General features: G+C 30.6%; 2 protein-coding genes and 1 pseudogene across 2 annotated transcripts; 1 reads left to right on the forward strand and 2 right to left on the reverse strand.

Annotated features, from left to right (window-relative positions):
- Window positions 1-7770: 7770 nt before the first annotated feature.
- LOC105140932 (CMP-N-acetylneuraminate-beta-galactosamide-alpha-2,3-sialyltransferase 1-like) lies at window positions 7771-9576 on the forward strand. The gene has a single exon (XM_011047977.1). The coding sequence runs from the start codon at window positions 8157-8159 to the stop codon at window positions 9327-9329; it is 1173 nt and encodes a 390-aa protein (XP_011046279.1). The 5' UTR covers window positions 7771-8156; the 3' UTR covers window positions 9330-9576.
- A 141-nt stretch (window positions 9577-9717) lies between these two features.
- LOC105140962 (putative poly [ADP-ribose] polymerase 3) lies at window positions 9718-14375 on the reverse strand (annotated as a pseudogene).
- A 230-nt stretch (window positions 14376-14605) lies between these two features.
- On the reverse strand, window positions 14606-15659 carry LOC105140933 (early nodulin-93-like). Its single transcript, XM_011047978.1, has 4 exons — window positions 15375-15659; window positions 15194-15255; window positions 14993-15068; window positions 14606-14892 (listed from the first exon to the last, which is right to left on the reverse strand). The coding sequence occupies exons 1-4, from the start codon at window positions 15466-15468 to the stop codon at window positions 14795-14797; spliced, it is 330 nt and encodes a 109-aa protein (XP_011046280.1). The 5' UTR covers window positions 15469-15659; the 3' UTR covers window positions 14606-14794.
- Window positions 15660-24391: the final 8732 nt, after the last annotated feature.

The following is a 24391-nucleotide window of genomic DNA, read 5'->3' on the forward strand; positions in this document are numbered from 1 at the left end:
TTTAAAAGGAAGATTTGTTTTTTGTCCTTCTCTCATTGTATTAAATGATAAATAGTTTAAATAACGTATTAAATTAAAATGCTTCTTATTTTATTCTAAAACAACAATTTTACATGGTCAATTTAAATCTTTTAATTTTGCATGGTGCTCTGACAACAAAGTTGAAATTGAAGGAACTATACATTTTTGAAGAGAACAGCAATTACTTTGTTTACTCTTTGGAATTGTAAGGAAACTAAACTAGCTCACGTGACTCAAGATCTTAGTTGGATTTCAAATTAAGTAAAACTCGAGTGATTTACTTGTTCAATTATAAAACCTGGATGATCCAGTGTATCTTGGGCAAGATTTTATTTTTAAATAAAATTAAAAAATATATAATTAATTTATGAATCTTAATAAATATTCATATAAATTATTTATTAATTTTTTTATGTAAGATGATTCTTAACTTTTTAATATAAAATAGTTAAGTTAAATAACTATATTTATAAGAAATATTGTTTTTAATTTTTTAACATAGAATAATTATATATAACTCAAATTATTTTTTTATTTTTATTGTATGTAATAACTATTTATATAAATAGATTTTTAACTTATTTTATATGAAATATTAAAATTTTAAATATTATTTTAAAAAAATTATGATTAAACCGGCATGAAATCTATTTTTTTTAATTAGGTCAACTTCTAAATTGGATTTAGTTTAACTTCTAAGTTGGATTTAGTTTGTATTTAATATGGTGATAATAATTATTTTTTAAAGTGTTTTTTATTTTAAAATATATTAAAATAAAATTTTTATAATTTTTATAATATAAATACACAAAGCAATTTAAAAACATTAAAATAATTTATTTATAATATTTTTTATTTAAAAAAAAACACGGTACAGCTTAAAAAAAAAACCAAGCACGGCCGGAGCCATGGTCTTCGGTGGTGTCGTGCCTCGAGCAATGATGATCATACATACTGCAAGTCTTCTCCAAGATTTGTAAGGTTTTTATTTATTTATTTACTTATTTATTTATTTTTTTCTAAATATCATTCCAAAAAGGTTTCGAGAACCAGCTCAATTGACGGACAATTCTTGGAAAAATATAGATAGAGTGCAACTCAAAGTTTTTTTAAACATACAATTTTTTTTTTAAATCTTTAGTTGTAATAATAAAAATATTATATCTAAATTTTTTATATAAAATTATTCCACTAATGATATACAGATTAAAAAACAATTTTATCTATTTTTTATTTTTTAATTAATTCTCCATAGATAAATATGAATCCAAATTTCATCCTTATATTTTATAAACAAAATTATTCCACTAACGATGTATTTGATAAAAAGAATTCCATACCTTTTATTCTTGATATTTATCTATTTATCAATAAGTTCTCTATCATACATTTCTCCCTCTCGAGATTTTTAGTTATTGAAACTATTGATTTATTAACATAATTTTATTCTAAAATCTTATTCCTAATTATTAATTAATCTAATAAGTTAAAGAATGCTAATGAAATTTAAATGGGTTTCTATAAAGACTAAAATTAAACCAGTAAATCAATTGTTTTGATTTATAAAAGGTAACTTTTATTTTAAATTTTAAATCAAACTAAAAAATATTTTAACATTTTAATAATTTACCTTGTCTATAGAATTACACTTATTGAATGTGTTATTTTCTATCAACTTTTTTGAACTTGTACTACTTTCCTAGATTTTTCTTTCCCATTCATGGCTCCCATATCTTGCCTACAAGTCATAGAATCTGACAATTGACATTCCTTTGTTCATGGTAAAGACCATATGAAAAACAAAACATGCAAGTGTTCCACCGTCCAAAGAGTTTAGAGATCGGACTTCATACTTGGCTCTTGCTACAGTAAGGGTTGGATTAAATTCCACCATCCAAGGACTTTAGAGTATTGGGTGGTGATCTTTTATTGTCGGTGGCAGTGAATACTTCTGCAATAGTGGAATTCAACAGAGAAGTATTTATGTTAGAGCAGCTCAGATGTTCTTGACCATCTCTTCTTGTTTTTCTTAGGGTTATTATTCTTTTCAAAAAAGCAATCCCAGATCTTTTTGACATACTCTTTTTATAGAAATAGGAGACTCGTGCCGTAGTACACTTACCTTTTCCACTTGTATATGAATCTTCAGGACTTACTGAACTTTCAACAAACTTGTAGTTAGTGGAGCATATAATTCTTTTCACAAAGCTCACCCCTTTACCCACTTATCAAGACCTCAGAAGCTATTGACTTGATTAATTTCTTGACTTTATGCATTTACTCATCAAACCTCTCTTTAGATATGTTTATGTTGACTCATTATTTGCCTCAGTAACCTCAGATAGTTTTGTGAAGTTTTTTTAGCTGGGTTGTTTATGCTAAAGAACGCCACCATCTTGGTGCAAAGATTGCCAAAGTTTATAATGGAGTCCGACTGCAAATTATTATATGATGCAATGACTTTTTGAAGGTTGTGGGTAGGATCTTATACATGCTTTATATGTTTTGTACGTGTTTTTGATCGGTAAGACCATTATAATTATCTAAAATCATCTGGATAGAAATATAGTTATTAAGAATGCAAATATGTAATAATTGCCTTAATATGAGAAAATCTCGTATTTTATGAGGGGTATAAATATTTTTATGCATATATTCCACAGAGATCACTTCCCTTTCCTTTGTCTATAGGATTATGAGAAGCTTGATATACCTGGTGAGGAATGACAAGATCAATAGCTAGCCTTTATTTTTATTTTGTGGTAGTTAGATGAATGTCGGGTATACTCACAATTATTTTTGGGTACTGGGTGTAACTTGTGATTACAGAGCTATAAAAGAGGATGCTGCAGGGGGTGCTAAGACTTATTAAGATGACAAAGATTAATTTTGCTCTTGAGTTGCTAACACAATCTAGGTAAGGAGTTACATTTGGTCGATGAGATGTTGGATGTGTGATTGGGCAAAAGAGTTCTATGTAGTAGAGAGATCTATCGCATGTTTTATTTTAGGAGTGTCTCGATTATATATCATTAATGGTTATTAAAAATGTTGAAAAAAAAATATTGGAAGAATAATTGATGGTTTTTTTTATTGAATCTCCGTAAAAGGAACCTATTTATGATGTTTTAAAATTCAAAGTGCATAGAAATATATTTCTTAATAGTTGGATTATGGGTTAATTACTGGTTCTAACAAGACAATTTATTTTTCATTGTTTATACAACTTGTAGCTTGTTGTAAAAAAATTGTAATCTATAAAACAATCTTTTTTTATGAGATGCGAGAACCTTCAAGTGATAAAGTCAATGACATTTAAGTAAAATAGTTATAATAAATGAAAAAATGTGTATTTATTCTGAAAAAACAAAAGTGTTTACTTTTAGTTTTGATATGATAAATGTTTAAAATTAAAAAGATATTTTTATTAAGAATAGAGATTATAAACCTTTTATTTGAGTTCAAGGAGTATTTATAATTCATGAATCTTGTTTTTTTTCTTGAGTGACAAGGTTGGATAGTTATTTAGTCCTGATAATATTAATAAGTGATAAATCTTTTACATATATATATTAATAAGAAGCAAATATCTTTTACATATGCATTGATAAGGGAAAATATAAATGTCATTAACATTTTATGTTGAAAATCATAAGAATAAATTAATGGAGCATTATAGCCCAACATGGAGCCTTATAGCCTAACATGGAGCCTATAATGATCTTCAATCCTTTAGTCTTTTGTGTTTAGCACGCTGCCAAGCCCATAATTAATAGGTATGGTAACGAGTTAGAGTCATGCCCACTTGGGCTTAACATGTAGCTGACTCTAAAGATATTGGGTCTGCAACATGCCAACGTTATGCTTAATTAGGCTTGGCACGCATCCAAACCCAAGGTCGAGGGATCGGGATGGTCACCAAACTCATACCTTATGGGGTTGACGTGCAATCAAGCTTAAAAATGATAAGTTTGACAGTTCGTCAGATCTATAGTCAATTGAGCTTAATGCATAGCTAAACCTAAAAATAAAAGGTCTTACAACTTGTGAGACCCGTATTTCATTAGGTTTGATTTGCAACCAGACCCAAAAGTATTGTGTTTGATAGCTTATTGGACCTATAAATATTTGAGCTCAGCTTATAACCATACCTAATAACATTGATTTTAAAATTAAAATAAATTCTCGTTAATTGGGCTTGATATTTTATCAAGCTAAAAAATGCCGGTATTGACACAAGTCTCGTCCATTTTTTAATAAGCTATCATCTTGTTCTTTAGTCATCTAAATAAAAATTTATTCTGAAAATTTATTTTTTATAAAATATAAAAAATACTGATTTATCAATATCTAAAATTTCTAAATTAACTAATTCAGTGACCGTAATTTTTTATGTGCATTTTTTTTCTAGCAAAAAACTAATCAAATTAAAAAAAAAAAATCATGTCCTAAGCCGTGAACCATGCAAATCAGCCGTCGAAGGACAATATGCGTGAAAACCAATAAACAAAAATGGATGAAACGTGAAACCTAAAAAAGAGAGAGATAGAGAAAAGGAGATGACTAGAGTGTAAGTGCGAAGTCAATTATGATTAATTCATTGAACAAATTAACAGTCGGAAGAAGCACGCAAAATTAATTCAACTTCGCTTGTGAAGTTGCTTAGATTGATAGCAAATTTCATTAATTAGCGATGAGACCATATTCAAGAATCAAGAAACATATTCTGCAGGGTTTTCTCATTAATATAAACATTTTCTGCAGGGTTTTCTCATTAATATATTAGTTAATTTATTTTTGATTATTTTTTTTCTTTTCTCTCTACGTGTATAGATATCCAGATAATCTCTGACACTCAAAGCAATGAATTATGGAAGCAGGAATCCCTTTGCTAAGTTCTTGTTCTGCAATCAATCACGTATACAATTACTTTGCAGTTCTCGTACACCAGTTCTGTTCATATCGAAGGAAAAGAATGATAGAAGGAAAAGAAAGCTGCAGAGATCTACAGCGTCAATTACCAGCACTTTAATGTTGTTTGTTATGACTGATTAAACCTATCCCCAGAGAGATTCTTCTCCTTGTACTGATAAAATATATTTTCCACGAAATTGCATGATGGAAAACATTGCTGTAGATTCCAAAGTTGACTCGTTGAATTTTAGGTGCAGAAGGCAGGCTGTGGCCCTCCATCCACCATATCTTATGCAAATGCCCACTAATCTTTACAAATTCTATCTTGTAAGAATCATCAAAGCGTATAAACAAACAAAAACTCGTGTCATGGCCTAGTCAAGAGAGAAAACAAGAGGCAAGAGGCCAGAGCAATTCCCAGAAACCAACATTGGTTTCAGCACAAGGGAAGAATTCAAAGTTGCCTTATCTACATATTTTCACATTTTGATCTTCCGATTTGGACTTTAATGAAGTTATTTAATATTCAGTCGATATCTTATGGTTAGATCCAACGTATCCTATTCCACCATTAAACTCCACTGATATATATATATATATATATATATATATATATATAATGAAATAGAGGACGACAGAGGACGACCCAAACAAGAAAAAGAATCCATGTGATATATGCATTAGCCAACAAAAAAAAGAAACAAAGCTTTTAATTTAAAATCAGAGGAAAAGGAATCTATGGGGTATTTGATAAATCAAATAACAGAAAATCTAGAAGTAAGTGTAAGCTTAATGGATTCCATTTCCATTTTTGTTTAGTTAATAACCTTCCAAACCTTGATATGCATTTAAAAATTTATTTGGTTTAATATGTTTGGAGTTGATTCTAGACGGATTTTAAATTAAATTAAAAAAAAATATTGATTCAACATAACTCAATTTACCTAACCAAATAAAATTCAAATGATTTAATTTTAAAAAATTAAAAAATTTAAAAGATATTAATAGATTTATCAAATAATTCAAATCCTTTTTTGAGTCGATTTATTAGTCGAGTCACCTAAATTTACTAACATAAAAACATATATCTATTAATTATTATTTATCAATTTATAATTTATGGTTAATGAAATAATATATTATTAGATAGAACCTTCTCTTTGGTAGTTGAGAGAAATCACATCAAGTTGGATGATCAATGGACTCTGTATAAATAAGAGCTGGATTTAGATAGATCTATGGTATCCCAACTAAGCTTAGATCCTACCTCCACATCATCTCAGCTCCCCCAGCATGGCACTCATCATTTCATCAACGAGCAAACTTTTACAGCATATAATCCCTCTAGTTTAAAACCAAATATTGAATCCTTATACTCTTATTTATTTCTAAAATAGTCCTCCTATTAATTTCCCACAACAATTTATTTTTCCCCCCAAAATATTCTCCATTTTTAGTCACAGTTCCCAATCTCATATACCACAAAAAAACCAAAATTCATCTACAAATCACAATCCGCACACCTTAAAAAGAATTAACAATCAAGTTTAATCGAGATATTAGCTTAAACTTGATATTACCAAAACTAGACGGATTAACTTATAAAATAATAAAAAAATTAGGAATTAAATTGTAATTTGAACACCTACCAATGAATTAATAGTAAAAGCTTTGATCAAGATTAGATTAATAACCCGCATTATGAGAGTAAGATTATTTTTTTTAATGTAAAAAATATTTAGATATTGTTAATATTTTTTCTAGTATAAAGAAATTAAAAGATTAGATTAATAACCCGCATTATAATGAGAGTGAGATTATTTTTTTTAATGTAAAAAATATTTAGATGTTGCTAATATTTTTTCTAGTATAAAGAAATTAAATAGTATGAGAATTGATTTGATATAATTTGGTCATTTTAACAGGTTTAGAGACAACCTGAATGACTAATAAAAATATAGTTTGAGTCAAGATAAATACTTATGATGAGATTTTTTTAATAAATCTTGAGACGGTAATATATTTAATTAATTCGGGTTTACATGTCAATCCACCTGCCAAATTATGAGATTTTGATAACCTCAAAGAAAGTAAATCAAAACAAATTACAAAACTCAATTTTCAATAAATTTAATATTGAAAGATGAAATTAAAAAAATTATTAAAAAAAACCCAAAAAATAACTTGTGTTAAACTAAATTAACCAATCAAACCCGCGACCTAGATCATGATACTAAGTTAACCTAATAGAAAGTAAATTAAAACAAATTATAAAGCATAATTATTGATCAACTCTGTATTTAAAAATAAAATTGAAAAACAATCAATGAATAAAAGGATAAAAAAGACAACTTGGGTCAAATTATGGTTAACTCATTAAAGTCGTGTTTTGAGTCATGAGATAGAAATAACCTCACAAAATGTAAACTGAAATAAATTACGAAGCCAAATTCTCAAATAATTCAATGTTAAAAAATAAAATTAAAAAAACAAAAAAAAACTCGAATTAACTTATTGAATTAGTAATCTTCAGGAATATAGAATAATTTTATAAAAATAAATTAAAAAATTACAAAGTTTAATCTTTAAATATAATGTTAAAAAATAAAAATAAAATTAAAAAAATAAATTAAAAATATAAAAAATATTATTACAATAAATAGTATTACGTAAAAGTAGATACATAAAAACTCTTTCTCTTTTTTAATTAATATTAACTTAAACTTATTATTTTAAAAAATAGAAGGATTAACTCATAATATAATTAAAAAATCAGTCACTAAATTATACCCCCTCCATAATCGAACATCATGAAAGCGACAAAACACTTGATCTCAGTATCCCAACAAAACACACAACAAATCCATTTTTGTCCTGGATCTCAGGGCCACCCTTCTTCTAGTTCCCTTTCACTCATTCTCTCCACAACCAAGCCAGTCATGAAATTCCCATTTCTTAACCAAACCACTCCTCTCCCAAACCATTCCTTCATTTGCAATTCCTATTTCACTTTCTTGTAACATCAAGCTTCATTGTTTAAATATTAGATATTTGTTTAAGCAAACATAAAAAAAAAAATGTCTGTCTACAAACTCATCCAAGATTTAATATATATTACTTGATCTTTATATTTTTTTGATTCCCAGATTGATCTGATGCAAATACTTGGTGGGTTTTTTTAGGAGGAGCCAGAAACCGGGTCTGCTGTTTTCATTGCGCCAATGAAAAGGTCAGTGCGTCCGCTTTTTAGCATTCTACTGCTCGTTGTATTTGCTCTGACTCTCAGCTGCAGGATCCTACTCCCCCGTGGTGACGGGGTTGGCTTCATTGGGTTTGAGAAACCCAAATTGATTCTACAGAAAAAAGTTCCAGTTTTTAATTCCACGTTGCTGAAATATTCAGCTATTGATATAGGAGAAGAACAAGCGAGGCATGAAATAGAAGAGTTATTAGAAGGGAACTTTGATAGTCGAGGAAGGTATAGGTCTTTTGCTACTTGGAGGAGGTTTAATCATCATGATGTTAGAGCAAGATCATCTAGGGGTATCCCATTAATGCTTAGGTCTCCTCAGTTTTATAGGTATTGGTTAGATTTTAGGAGGGCTTTGCATGATTGGGCTCGAAAGAAGAGGTATCAGCCTGAAATAATGGATGAATTAATAGGGCTTGTGAAGGGTCCTATCGATAGGCATGATGGATTGGTGGTTTCGGAAAGGCGGTATGGTTCTTGTGCTGTAGTTGGGAATAGTGGGATTTTGATGCAGAAAGAGTATGGAGAGTTGATTGATCGTCATGAGGTTGTAATCCGATTGAACAATGCGAGGACGGAGACATATGAGCGAAATGTGGGGGTCAAAACTAATATTTCTTTTGTAAATAGCAATATTTTGCATCTTTGTGGAAGGAGGCAAGGTTGCTTTTGTCATCCATATGGGGCGAACGTCCCTATGGTTATGTATATCTGTCAACCAGCACATTTCTTGGACTATACTGTTTGTAATTCATCTCACGATGCGCCATTGATTGTCACTGATCCGCGCTTTGACTTGTTGTGTGCGAGGATTGTGAAGTATTATTCCTTGAAACGGTTTGTGGAGGAGACAGGGAAGTCATTGGATGAATGGGGCTCTGCTCATGATGGTTCTATGTTTCATTATTCTTCTGGTATGCAAGCTGTGATGCTTGCAGTGGGGATTTGTGATAAAGTTAGTATTTTTGGGTTTGGAAAATCAGCTTTGGCTAGGCATCACTATCATACTAATCAAAAGGCCGAGCTTAAGTTACATGATTATGAGGCGGAGTATGATCTTTATCATGATTTGGTGAACAATCCACAGGCAGTACCTTTCATCACGGACAAGTTCAAGTTTCCCGCTGCTGTAATTTATCAGTGATTTTTCAGCAGTTGAATCCTTTTGGTTTTGTTGGATTAATTGATTGGTTGTCAGGCTCAAATTTCTTTATTGTTGTAATTGTTTTTGGTTCCACAAGATTGTTATGGAAAGCAGTTGAAGATTTCTGTTTCATATGCTGACCCTGTACTATCTAAGATAGTCTAGGGCAATACTTATTTAAAGCTGGAATCCAAGAAAATGGTGTCAAGAATCTTAAGTTGTTCATTTGCTTTCACAATATTGAAAATGCTCCTGTTGTGTTCTGAGTTTCGTTGCATAAAGTGCTCTCTTTTTGGTTATAATATCTGTGTCTGTTTTTCATTGATTTGATATGCTTATATCTCCCCTTGGGTTTTACTAACATCTAGCGTCCTGAGGGAAATCTGGAGGGAGGTTTTCCATATGAATAGTTTCGTCACTTTCAAAAGCCACTTGCAGTTTAAGACTCTTAAGGTTTTGTGTCAATTATGCACATCCCTTGTCAAGCTAAGTTCGTAAAGTTGATTGGAACCTTCAGAAGTGATGACAAATTAGGTATCACTGCTTAAGTGCGCCTATTCATAAAGATAGGGACAGGGCTCAGGTTCTGTGTTATTGTACACCTTGATGAAGTTCATTGACTCCTTACGAGTTATATTCTGGCAGGCACGCTCATTTGGAGATGTTAATCATGTAATTTGACCCACTGCTGTGACTCGGATAATATGTCCAGTACATGTCTGTGACTTCGATTTTAGCAGTTTGGGCAGTGCAAAACCAATACCTCTTTAGCTCGGTTTCTTGTTGTGAATGTTTTTGCCGTTTTTAACTTCTCGTCCTCTTCAAAACCCAACTGACTAGTGATGGAGTGATGCGCTGCACGACAGTATTTCATTGTTCATGAGTGAAGTATGAGCTTTAGACCAGATAGCCTTCTATACATCTCCTGGGAGGTTTTTGAAATAGCAATAAATAGACCAAGCCTAAATGAATGGTCCTGGCTTGACTCCTTAAAAATGAACTAGACCAAAAAGTTCATTAGCGTTCTCATTTCTCACTTCAGTTTTTGAGCATAATCTGCCCCATCGAAACTCCTGCAACATGCCAGTTTATGTAGTTTTCTTGGATTCAGTAGGCACCCCATTCTTGTGAACACTGCGAAAGGTCTCTCTCTCTCTCTCTCTCCTTATAGATTTTTCATGATGAAACCAATTATTTTCATAGAAGAGAATGGCTCCCTGTAGCAAGATATATTTCACCTCCATAAATTGATTGTGCCTTGTGCCAGTACAAGAAAATCTACAGAAGTTCAAACACAAGTTAAGATGATTATATACCAACACAAAATCCATCACCATCGACTCCCATATTGTAAGTTTTGGGTTTTAGCGTAAAGGGCCTATGCAAAAAGATGGCAAAAGGCGGCAACAAAGACAAAAAGATCTGTCTCCTCTCGCCTAGCCGCTCCCTTGCCTCTTCCCTTATTCAAGGCTCTGCACTGTCCATCAAGAACCTTGTGCTCGTCTGAGACTCAAACAAGCCATAAAAGTAAAAATACTAGATGAAAAAATTGTGGTTGAGAAACTTTAATCTCGGTGCATCATTTACCTGTTTCGGATCATAGATAGCGTATTCATTGTATTCAAGGGGGCTGTCTTTATGCACTGATGGAATCAAGCGACCACAACGAACTTTGATGTCATCCTTCCATAGAAAATATTCAGATTCATCTGTTGTCTTTCTCTCTAACCCCTTCACTCCGAACTTCTTCTCTTCCAGTGACTTTGTATCCTGTCTCGTTAAAAAGAAATAGATTTTCTAGGTTTCAGGAAAGTCGAAACAACTTTGCCATTCAAGCACAGAGATAACTTCAACATACCGCCAGTGGAATTTCAACTTTAATGACCTGATCCCCAAGAGAAGCAACAGCTAGAGCTAAAAATCCTTCTGGCCTATCTACTGCAGCAAAACCATACCTACCAGCTTCTGCAGCAGTATCAGAACAAACAATCGCCTTCCCGAACTGTGAGCCAGAAAAAGACTCTCAGGCGCAAGATCAGAATATTGACGCGCTGAAATTATAAACTATCAATATTACCATATAACCGGGGACTGGAAGAGAACAGACTGACGGCAGAAACCCTTTTTGCAAATGCCTTAACATGTTTGAGCTTCGAGTGCCTTTTAGGGCAAACAAACCCGGTAACAATCTACGCGAGAACAAGATATCACTGTCAATCAGGACTGAAATCTTACCACACCATAGCAGTACTTTGTTTGGCAACTTCTTTATCTCAACCAAAGGAGGACAAGCACTTGGTTCAACAGGAAAAATATTCTCAACTGATACTCCATAGTCCTACATTAACAAGTAAGACATGGCAAAATTGTTTGAGAGTTTTCATCACAATTGATGTCATCAAGCAATGGTAAGAAGTGTAATCTCACAAAGTCTCCAACTCTGACCGGTTCATAAGTCTTTTCTAATCACTTCACAATCATATTGTAGTCATCAGAATCTTTTTTTAGTGCAGACACTGAGCAGCCCAATTTCTTGTATCTATTCGACAATGGATCATCGAGGGTTGAGCCAGACATGTCTCCTATAAGGCGTGAGGCCACATTTATGTATTGAACAGTCTCAAATGCAGCTGTACCCTGAAAAATTCAATCAGAATCATGCATTAGTGTCAAGAAGAGGGACTCTAGAAGTGATAAGGAAACCTATGTTGGCTTTACATGATCTGCAAGATCCTGATAGTCCCTGAAAATGAAAGGACTAGTAGAATGCAAAAGAGAAAACCATCTTTAGCTATAATCTGAACACACAGCCTCTGCCTTCTGTCCTGTTTCTTTAGTTGATTTCCCCGCTTCTACAAACCAAAGCAGGACCTCCTCGCCTGATGAGATTATTTTGTTATTCACCAGTAAAGGAAAAGTAAAAGGACGAAGCAAAAGGAAAATCCTTACATCTTTCCATGTGAAAATTTGAAAGCATCCCGTTGGCAAATCAGGAGAGTCAAAACCCATCTCCATCATGGCACACCTGCCAAACAGTAACAAGCTTCTCTAGATAAAAAAAATTATGGAGAAAGCATGTAGAAAGGGAATTATCTGTATAAGGATCATGCCTGTATATCTCCCGACTGCACAAGATTTTCATAAAATAAGCAATTTTGGGTTCAAGTCTGCGGTGCGCGGCTGCAACTCCTAGCTGCCTTATAAGTCTGAGCCCTCCATGTCTCGCATCGACTCCATCATCCTATATGGAAACAAAATTCCCCATCAAGCATAAAACCACCTACACATATATATATATATATATATATATTGAGAAATAGCAAAGTAGAGGCATTTTGTACCATGTCTATTGGGTAGAAACTGAGTTGCTTTTTCTCAAACTTATTCTTTCTTTCCCACGGCTCAAACTCATTTCCTGCGAGTTCCTCAAAGAGCCTGCCAAACTCTTTAATAGCATTTTCCCATTCTTCAAGCCTCTCCTCTGCATTTGGATCACCGCCTACTTTCCCTTTCTTGTAGTACAAATGCAAGTTGCTCTCCAGTACCGTGATCAATTGCATGATACAATATCTACACCAAGTTACCACGAAATATAAATTCATATAGCTGTAGAAAATTAAGATGAAGAGTTCTTTCGTATTACTCGTGCAGTCCTCGACCCAGATCACAAAGTGAGAAGGCTCAACTGTACACTATCCCATCTTTCTCAAGTATCCTCCTACCACGTTCCTGCAATTTAGTGTCTTTGTAGACTCCTCTCTTGCCATATAGTTTGAGCTGCAATGCACAGACATAATTCGCTGATGAGGAGAAGATTTATTCCCTAGGAGTAATTGTTAGAAGTTCGTGCCAAAAAGCCCTTTATTTCTGCTGAAATTGACTTGGGAACCTCGGGATCTTGTTTGTCCCATGGAATTCCTTTTCCCACCACAAAAAGATCAGAAACATCATCTGCTTCCATTGGCTGTGGTTCTTGTTTCTCAATGCTGTCAAGCAACCATTCTTCCCTCACTACAGGTATGCCCGCCTCTATTAGGGAAAAAAAGAAAGCAGTTTTAGAAGCAGATGATCCCAAATATTTTTTTGTAAATCACGTTTTCGAGTGCAATGATATATCAGCAAAACTTATGGCAAAGACTAGCAAACAGACAAGATATGTTAGTGTAATGACAGGAGAAAGCAACAACTCATGTTAACTTGTCAAAGCCGAAGAAAAACAAATGTTCTGGATTTGTTTGCGAGAAGGAATATCCCCTAATTGTCTGCCTGCGGATATAGTTTGCAAGCCTAAACAAATTTCTGAACTCACATTGGATCAGCAAGCTTAGTGGAACATCCACGTTCTCTCTTTTGAACTTCCAAAGACAAGAGTATCTTTCGGGAGGAATCATACAATCTCTCCTCCTCCTCATGCCTGTCTTTACATAAGCAGATAGAAAAGTCATGTGACAGGCTCTATCTAATATTTTTCTCATACTGAAAACTGGTGTGGTCCTTTCGTCTTTGCTACTCTTTTTCTGCTACATGGCAAAAATGAACGAGGCTTATATTTCAATACGTACAATAGACTAAACTTGAGACATTGAAAATATTAGCGAAGTAATTTACCCAAAGAAAACATGCATGCAAACCAAGGGATTAATTCCAATTAATTTGAGGTAAACTGAGAACAAATTAAAACTAACCTTCATTTTTCTTTCGGATTCTTTCTTTACAAAACTCAAAACCGCTTCCTCGTTTCAACACCAGACCACGATATCCATGCGTCGGCAGACAAACTTTATAAACCTTTATTACATACCATTGTTATACTTCATGTTTCTGTACTCTAGACTAGACACGCACAATGATACCTCTATTACAAACCTCTTTGATCCTCATGATCTGTCGTACTAAGAATGTAGGATGTGTATCAAGGGGAGTAATAACTTGCCACTTGTCCAATATTATGGTTCCTTCTACAGCTTGAGCCGTTGTCAGGTGGTTGTAAAAAACTGTTACGCTAATGCCATGGAGTTTCATCTGTTTTCTTATGCATGAGCCCATTGGGGTATGGTTTCATTCTCTTTAGTAATTTGGCAGCTTCTTACCTCCCTGTACCAACACCCGGAGCATAAAGCGGCAAGGTTGCATTCAAAAAAAGAAACCAGGCCCGTCAATAAGGCCTTTCAGGCTGTTCAGCTTTCTTTATTTCTTTTCTTTTCTTTTCTTTTTTTGCTATATTTGGTAGAAAATGAAAAATTTGTTGTTCTTAGTGTAATTGGACGGATTTAAGGTTGATACATCCATTGCTGGAGATAATAAGATTGATCACAGGCTCCAATCAATGTAGTTATAATTTTACAAGAAAAGAAATGCTTTCATAGACTAAAAATGTAAACTCCATCTTTATCCATGCATACATATAGATGATGGTTTACAAATTTACTTGATGAACTACAAACAAGGTCTAGATAATTAGGTCATCACGCCTCAATGTTAGAGCTGGGACTCTTGAAGGAGTTCTTTCTTGCTGTAGCAAGAACAGTCTTGTCTGCAACTATAAAATATGCTGCTCCAGCAACTGCAAGGAAATTTATAATTTCATTAATTAAAGAAGAAAACAACAATTATACTGCGGATAATATTTGTTTAATCAGGACAGTAATTAATTAATTAATTACCAGTTGAAATTATGAGAGCTTGAGCTGTGTGATTCAGATTGGCCCTTGCCCATGGCAGCATCCTTGCACTAGCCATCTACATGTTAAACATGATACAGTTCAGAATCAATCAAAGAATTCTCTTGTTTTTTTTTTAATATTTTTTTGATTAATGGGGTGAATAAAGGATGCTGCAAGAAAGTTACAGGAAGACAGGCTTACAGTTGGAATGGCAGTGGCAATGGTAGCAAGTGCAGCTGCCTTTGCTCCTGCAACCACTCCTTCTGTTGATCCATCATAAACACATTAGTTTTGCAAATTTGGAAACGAAAATGAGAGCTGATATACAATTAAAACCCAGTAACAGGTAAACGAAAGGAAAAATGGGGCAGGTTATAGGTACCATGAGAGCAGCGCTTTGCCATGGCCAGCTTTTGGTCAAGTGAAGCTAAGCTATTTCTCTGTAGAGGAGACTCGGCAACAACTTTCTTAGACATTTTAAGAGGCAAGTGAACAAGACCAACGCTGGCTAATTAATGGAAGAAGTTGATTATTCCTAGAGGAAATATGGGGAGGTTTGTTTTGCTTGAAGAGTAGAGCAGGATTTGGTTGCATATTTATACGGATCTTGGGGTGGTTGGATAGAGAGAGAGAGCCCCTGGTGTTCAGGGGTGGGATTTGATGGTTTCATTTGAATTCTATCATCATAGTCACTTGTTTTTACTTCGGTTTCTGTTCATGGTCGGTTGCTGCTCATCCCAATGTGCATTCATTTATGAAAAGAGAAGGGTGGAGGGGAAATTTGTCTCCAAAATTGTCTTCCAATCCTCAATTGAATCTTCAAACAAAAACACCTTTCAATTAGACCCCTTATCTGCTGAATGACAATAGCCCATTAATCTCCACCTTAAAAGTTTTTCCTTTTAAAATCATAGAAAGAGGACCTATTTTTCCCATAAATTTGAACGAAGGATCAATTGTATAGCGTGTGACGAATGGGATAAAATATGTTCATTTCCAAGAATAGAGAGGACGGTTGTTGCATAAAATATACGAGTAATGGGATCTGCATTTCTTTGCCTTCTGTTACAAGATTGGCCTTCTCTATCCAGCTCGGGAGAGAGAGAGAGAGAGAGAGGAACAACACATGATGCTCTTTCTTTTCAACATGGCAGGTAAAGAAAGCCACTGGTTTGAGTGTCGAAAAACCATGGGTTCGCCCTCGGATGCACACGTACGTGTCCCAACTCCCAAGTGCTGTGACTGACACTGGGAGACTGGCGTCATGTTACTTTCGTACTGTGCATGCCTTTGATGGGTTTCTCTTTTAGTTCATGGTTTTTGCTTGAGTGGGTGGCCATTCATTGGTGCCTTTCAACTGTTAGCCAAACCACCAATAATTCAGGGCCAAGATTGTAAAATCGATGCGTGCTGAAATCCTAGGCTTCCAATGACTTGAACGTGTTTGAGCTTAGGCAAAACCATTGAAGGATGAGATGCTGCTTTGAGTAATTAAGCAGTTTTTTAGTTTTTTATTTTTATTTTTATTGAGTCTTGAGCTTAGATATTCTGCAGTTTTTTATTTTTTTTTAATTCTGAAGTCCATATGATTTTTTAATTTTTATTGAGTCTTGAGCTTAGATATTCCAGTGAAGTTCAGATAAATCTCGAAAATACACGTGATTTGTTCATCATGATTGTAATAAGTTAAAATAAGGTTCATAAATCGGATTTTAGCCGTATGAAATATTCAAGAACTGAAATAGTTTCAAGTTGATTAGTGGTTTATAATTATCTCTTCCTGATTTGCTCAATAATTAAGATTTCAGTGTTTTTGATGGAAGATTGAAAATAGAGGAGTTATCTACAAGAGTGATGATAGCGTCCATGAATCTAAGCTGAGGCAACAGTAACATTGATGTGTACCTTAAATGCAATTAGAGGCGAGAGGGAGAGAGAGAGAAACAAATTAATTATACACTGTACATAAAGCTAAAACCGCTCGGCTTGTTTTACTGTGGGTAGACTGTGAAAAGTATAATCTACACTAAAATGATTATTTTGTACCACAAGGGGTTTTTTCTTTGTGATTTTTATTTTTTTATACAGTATAATTATAGTATAGTTTTCAAGGTCAACTTTTTTGACCTAAAGTTAAGGGATGTTTTTTATTTTTTATTTTTTGACCTCGTTCTTTTTTTAAATTATTATACAGGGTCAAAGAAGTTATGATCTTTTGATAAATAAAAAAAAAAAAGTTTGCACATGCAAAATATTTGTTAACAGGTGAATGGTATCTGTGTATTTTGGATGATGTGTCCGGTTTTTAATAACCATTAATTACCTTCTAAGAAGGCTTTTAAAATATCGGGCCATCCTTTATATGATGGGATAGAACGTGTTTATTTTTATAGTATAATAAAACTTCAGTGATTTTTTTTTTCTTCACCTTAAAAAATATGTTTGTCTTATAAAATTATAAGATGATCTTTAATATTTTAATTATATTGATTTTTATTTTTTTTTAATTTTATTCATTAATATTTATTTTTTATGTTTCTTTAATTACATTTGATCTTTTTTTATTGGATTTTATTTTTCATTTTAATCTCTAATCATTTGATTTTAATTTTTTTTATTAAATTTGATCTTTATTCTTATAATTGTAAATCCTTTTATTTTAAGTTCTTTTTTTAATTAATTGTTTTTTTGACAATTTCATCATTTCTTGTTTAATTTCATTAAATTTTAATATTATATTTGATGCTTATTTTTTTACAATATTTTTAAAACTCGGTATAGGAGTCGACCCCCATCATCCGGTTACATATTGAATGAGTGGGAGTTAATGACATAAATCAAAATTTTTATTATATTGAAAGTAAAAATAATATTATTTTAATAAAACAAAAAATTAAAGGTAAAACATAATCAATGGATTTTGACATAATTTTCTCCTAACTAGTCGCTTTATTTTTTATTTGGTAAAAAAATAAAAATGATATTATTTTGGCATAGTTTTTCTTCATTTTGGATTTTTTTTTCATATTTTTTTTCCAGCTTCCTTCATTTCCATTGATATATATATATAGAGTACTCATTCTTTTAAGGGTTTTTTTTATTTTAATTTTATTCCTTAATATTTTATTTTATTTTTCTTTCCATATCTAATATTTATTATTTTCATTTTTTTTATCATATTTTATTCTTTTTCCAATTTTTTCCTTTAGCATTTTATTTTATTTTTTTTCTTATGCAATTTTGGTTCTCATTCTTTTAATTGCTCTTTTTTTTTTATTAAGTCTCTCATTATTTTTTTCATTAGTTTTTATAATAGTTTTGGTCCTCATTATTTTGATTATTATTTTTTTTTTTTTTTATGGTTAAGAATTTTTTTCAAGAATTTTTTTGGTCTTTTATATGGTCATCTCGGTCTCAAACTTTTTTTCTTGGTGATTTAGTTACAATTGAAAACCACTTGATTTTGATTTCTCGTAAGAGGGTGAGATTGAAAAAAGAGGAACCAAAAAAGAAGCACAAAACATGAGTGACATGTCACAAGTTTTACAAAAAATGTACTTTGCTTCTCAAACTTAAAAAAATAATGTAGATTATACAATTTCGTTACCATAATATTTTTTATATTTAATTTTAATATAAAATTTTATTTTTGTTATTTTTTAGTATCTAGTAGAAAGAGGAGATATAAAGGTTGTCAAATTATATTGGTAGAGAGATAAACATGTTATTGATACATACTGATTTAAGCCACCAAAATAAATAAAATTTGTGTTAAATGGTTTCATTTGATGAAGGATCTTTTAGTCGTGTCAGATTTCATATTAGGTGTTTTTTTACCTGTAAAGTTCATAAAAAAACATATTTGAGCTTGAGTTGATTTTTAATTTTGGAATTGTTTTTAGATCATAAATAAATTTATCATAAGTTATAAAGTGTTTTATAAGTGTTGTGGGCGAGGAATTGGTTGAAATAAAGGATTTTTTAGATTAAAAAAATACTTAAGCCTTGATTTTTTATTACAATAATGGTCAGAATCTAGGCAAAAGCAGAAAACACATCGTCATTTCAAAAAAATTTATTAATATTTTTTCATTATTTTAATTTTTTAAATTAATAATTTTTTATATTTTTTTTCAAAATTGTTTATTAATATTTAGATTAATATCTCTTCTCTTTTTTATTTTGTTTAGAGAGCCTCTTTTAAATGAAAATTATTTATTGGTTGTACATTTAATTTTTGAAAAGGTTTTTTCTAATTTATCTATAATTTGTTTTCTATCTTTTGTATGGATGAATTATATTTTGAAAATTAAAAAATTATTTTAAGATAATATTTATAATTTGTGCACCCTTGTATAATATTTTTTCCCTTTTATTTTATTCAATTAGTTTGATGTGTGTGTTTATTTTTATTTTTTGTTTGATTGAATAAAAAATTGTTGTCATAAATAAATTTATTAAATACAACCCGGTAAAAGTCTTGTCTTACAAAACAAAATATCTTGATCTACACTTGACTCATAATTTTACAGTTTTATTTTTAATTATCGTTTATATTTATATTTTTTTATTTATTAAACACATAAATCTTGATTTATTTGATTGCATGTATGCATAAAGTTTTTTTTATTTGTACTTAGATTTTTTTTAACTGCAAAAATGTTTTGAAAAAGCCTATGTATAAAATTGTTTTTTGAAAAAGAACTATCTAACTAAGAGTCAAGTATTTTTTAGACAACTTAATCATGACTGAAAGTTAATTGCTTTTGATTTACTAGGAAATGGTAGAATTGGAAGAAAATTAGCAAAAATAAAAAAGTCATCCAACATAAGTGATCTGCCAATGATTTAAAATAAAAAAGTCATCCAACATAAGTGATGTGCCAATGATTTAAAAAAAAAATACTCTTAGGTCTTTACATTTTAAAAAAATAACACAGACTATACAATTTAGGTCACTTTGCTTTTAAAAAAACATTTTGATACAAAAGTTTATATTTATTATTTTTTATCACACAAAATGGATTTTTTTTATTTGTGTTTACGAGTTCCAAAAGATGAAAGAGGCTAAATGATGTTTTTTTTAGAGTTTCAATGTTGTCTAAATTGTTTTTATCTAAACCGAGGAGAATCTAACCCGGTTTGATTTTGTTTTTTTGGATACTTTTTGAGTATTTTGAATTGATGAATTGGCTTCTAAGTTTTTCAAAGGTGTTATTAAAGTGTTTTGAAGTTGAAATGATTTAAAAATTGAATTTTTTGAATAAAAGAGAATTTGGGTTTGTAGGCAAGATGTCATCTGTCTTGGCATATAACATGTCTCTTTTTAATTCTATTTAAAAAAAAAAAACATAGAAGTGGACAACAAGTTGTTGGCCTTTTTAAAAAATAAAAATAAATAAAACCAAGCCTATGTGTGTGTGCTTGGGCTTGAAAATGGCCCAGACATGTTAGGTTATAGATCTATACACCTAGTTTTTTTTTTTTTTAATACAAACACATTAAGTATTAATATATAAATTTAAGATAAAAGAATTATTTAACCTAGTTGTGTTCATATTTCGGATCATGATATTTAGAAAGAAAAAAAAATAATCTTGAATTTTTTAAACAAACTATATTTTCACTAGTTGTTTGAATTGTTTTTGGATCCGATAAGTTGATCATTTCACATTGAATCAATTTCAACATAATTTTTTTTTTGAAAATATGTTAACAATACCTAATTTATTTTAATGTTCAATAACAAATTTAATTTAACTTATAGCATAGCACAAGTAATTATCTTTTTTTTTTGTGATTTTTATTTATTATTTCACTGCCCATGAAATTTCTCCAAAAAGGTAGAGAAATTGCTCCATGCTCTTTTATTAACTTTGATCCCATTAAGTTGATATGAAGAATCCACGACTTGTAGAGAAATTGCTCCATGCTCTTTTATTAACATTGATCATATCCCATTAAGTTGATATGAAGAATCCACGACTTGTAAATGAGATTTAATTTGAGTTGAGAAAAAATACTGATTCGATTTTTGTTGATTTATAGCTAGATTAATTTGAGCAAATTTTGTCAAATTAACATCAAATATTTTTTTAAAAATAAAAAATTGTTTGAATAAAAAATAATAAAGATTGACATTGATTGAGTCCAATATTTTTCAAAATCAAATTCCAAAAAAAAATCTTATCCAAAGCTAGAAATCTCAAAATAAAATAAAATAAAATAAAAATAGAAATAGAAATGAAATACAAAATGCAACGGAACCTGCATCCCTCTTTGCCAAGTTGAAGAGAGAGGATTTTTTGTGGGCCTTTTCCAATTTGGGCCTCCCTGACTTCGCAGAAGCTATAAAATACGAGCCAGTCCTCATCATGAGACATCAACTCTTTTGAAGACCTTTTAGTTGCTCCAATTTGGGCCTTTCCAGCTTTGTGAAGTGGGCCTTATGATTGTAATTTTCTTTTACCAATAATTAATTAATAAATAATAATCTCTAGTTTATTTTGGCTGTTGTTATTTTTTTTTTCTTTATAATATCGTTGTAATTCGAAAAATTCTGCTTGTATGCGAATTTGTTGAATTAAATGCTTCTGATTTGACAAGACTAAAGCCGTGCTGTACCACGAGCTGATATTATTGTTACGAAAGGAGAAATAAAAACTTCATTAATTTTATTATATCTAATAATATTCATTAATTTAATTTAAACTTAAAGCAATAATAAAACAATACATAGTAAAAAACCACCTGAAAATAAAAAAAATAAAAAAATAATTAATATCATACTGGTATAAAAAAAGATACACCACCACTTGATAATAGAGATCGTTAAATTGGTTCAAATTTTACTGTAAAAAAACATAGCATAACATTGAAAAACATTGCATGGTTTGAAAATTGCATGATTTGGAGCAATGTCTTATAAAAATAAATTGAAAAAAAATACAATAAAATGAGTATTCATTTATATTTAATTATTGATTCTATTTAATTAAATAAAAAAATTATTTTGAGAAAAGATATATAACTAAGTAAAAAACATAAAAAGATCCTAAGTAACTCAATCACATAAAAAATGATGTAGAAATCATAAAAAGCATAAAGCTTAATTTTTAATAAACTAAATATTAAAAGATAAAGTATAAAGAAAAATAACATTAACTTAATAAAATGATTAAAAAAAAGCATTCTTAGCGAAGGTCTCAAGCTAAATTAATTTTCCAAACTAGAATCCATGAAATTTTAAAATAGATTTAACCAAGAAACTCAAATTCTAATCAACTCAAAAAGATGAAATTGAGTATAAAAAAACACAAAACTAAAAAATTTAGCAAACTAAAAAAAAAATCAAAAAAATAAGGATAAAATCTGATAAGAAAAAAATAATTGTAGGTGACATTCTTAAATAATTTATATTATAAAAATTATCTCAAATGATATAAATAATAATTAAAAAAACAGGGACTAATTAAAACAAATTTTTAAAAAATCAATTTTCATGAGTTATTTTAAATAAAAGAAATATCAACTAAAAGAGCAGGGACTAAATAAAATACAAAGAGAAGTAAAAAAAATAATCTAAAAAGGATGAAATTGAAACAAAATTTGATTTTTATAAATTATTTGAAGTAAAACAAATATCAACTAAAAAATTAAAAAAAAATAAAAAACAAAAAAAATACTAAGAGGTTGATATGAAAAATTATAGGGCAAAACCCAAGAATTGTGGGAGGGAGAGGAATACAAAGGAAAAAAAAATTGTTATAGAAATCAAATCGAATCTTTGTTTTTTTTATAAATATTAATGTTCTAAAATGATATTCTTAGTTGTTAAAATCTTAGTTGTTAAAATCAAATTCTTAGTTGTTAAAATCACACTAATTATTTAAAGAGAACAAAGCACCTAATACTTGCTCAGAATATGTCAATATATTTTTTTAAATTCTTTTAATTTTTTAAAAGACAAAACTAACCCTCACTTTACCTAATAATAACAAAAAAAACCAATAATATAATAATTAAAATACCCTAAGATCTAAGGCATAAAAAATTAAAATCCAAGAGTAAAGAGATATTTTTACCCGGCAAATAACAAAGATAAGACAAAAATACGCTTTCTAGCCAACCAAAGTATTTTTATATGCAAGGTGAAGTTGATTATTTTACCATGCACCTTATAACTAAAAATATAAATATATCTCTCAATAACATCAAAGAATGCGTTAATATTAAGAGTATTTATGATAGTTTACCTTTTACTTTTATATTACTTTAATTTATATTTTCTAATCCTTTTATTGTATTACAAAAATTAGGTTAGAATTATTAGAAATCAATAGAATCAATATTTTAAATAAAATATTTTTTTCCCCAAGCGAGTATTTTATTTCCATGCTACTTTAACTCAGTCGAGGCTTAAAAAAAACAAAAAGAAAAACATTGCTCATGCATCTTTGATATTAATTACGAGTTATATATTATCATGTTTATTTATAAGTATTAATTATCATCATACAATTTTCAGTATGAAAAAGGAGAGGCAAAAAGCCATCTCCACCGACTCATAGCATTTTCAGCATAGAAATAACAATACCTTGATCAACGACACATTCATGCAAATTGAAAAGGTAAATCTTGTTCTTTTAATAAAATTTGATAAAAGCAAAAAGGATGAGATTTCAATTTCGAATTTCATTTTAGCTAATATCTAAAGCCTTCCCCTCAACAAACACAACCTTGTCGAGCAATAAAAGCGACTCAACCATCGACGACTTTGATGTAGTCATGACCACCTGCGTGATCATATATGGTCTACAATGGCTCTATTGGTGCAGTTGGGTTCACGAGCTCTCAAGATCAAACAATGAGCTAAGAGAACCTTTTTTTTCTTTCTCGACAAGGCGTGGTGGGAGGTCATTATCTTCAAAAAACAAAAAATTTTTAATCAAAACACGGTCCCTCTCCCTCTCCCTCTCCCACACTTTCTGCTTCAACTTTTTTGATGGTCAAGCCTAGCTGCCTCGAAAGGAATTCAATTATTCTGTATGCGTAAACTATATTTTTATAATTTTTTTATATTTTTAGATTGTTTTGATATATCTATATATAAAATAATTTATTTTAATATATTTAAAAAAATACTTTAAACTACCACCATTACTGCAACCTTACCTACACCCACATCATGCTCTCGTGTCTTCTTTGTAGAAAGTCATGGTGCACGTCTTATAGCCACACGTATTATAAGCTAACCCTTTTTGTGGGTGTTCTTTATTTGCTCATTTCAGGGATCAGGTATGTGTAATAAAGTCAGTCATCGTAAAGACTACAGAATTCACCTTTCAAGCTTAATTAAGGCCTAATCATTCTCTAGTTGATGCTATACTCGGTTGTTGA

The sequence above is a fragment of the Populus euphratica genome, unplaced genomic scaffold (genome assembly GCF_000495115.2).
Source record: "Populus euphratica unplaced genomic scaffold, PopEup_1.0 scaffold136.1, whole genome shotgun sequence".
NCBI classification, from domain to species: domain Eukaryota; kingdom Viridiplantae; phylum Streptophyta; class Magnoliopsida; order Malpighiales; family Salicaceae; genus Populus; species Populus euphratica.

Coding starts and splice junctions, on each gene's coding strand:
- LOC105140932 (XM_011047977.1), top strand. CDS start 8,157: ATGAAAAGGTCAGTGCGTCCGCTTTTTAGCATTCTACTGCTCGTTGTA.
- LOC105140933 (XM_011047978.1), bottom strand. CDS start 15,468: ATGTCTAAGAAAGTTGTTGCCGAGTCTCCTCTACAGAGAAATAGCTTA. Junction 15,256..15,374: donor GGCAAAGCGCTGCTCTCATG/GTACCTATAACC, acceptor ATGGATCAACAG/AAGGAGTGGTTGCAGGAGCA. Junction 15,069..15,193: donor TTGCCACTGCCATTCCAACT/GTAAGCCTGTCT, acceptor TTTAACATGTAG/ATGGCTAGTGCAAGGATGCT.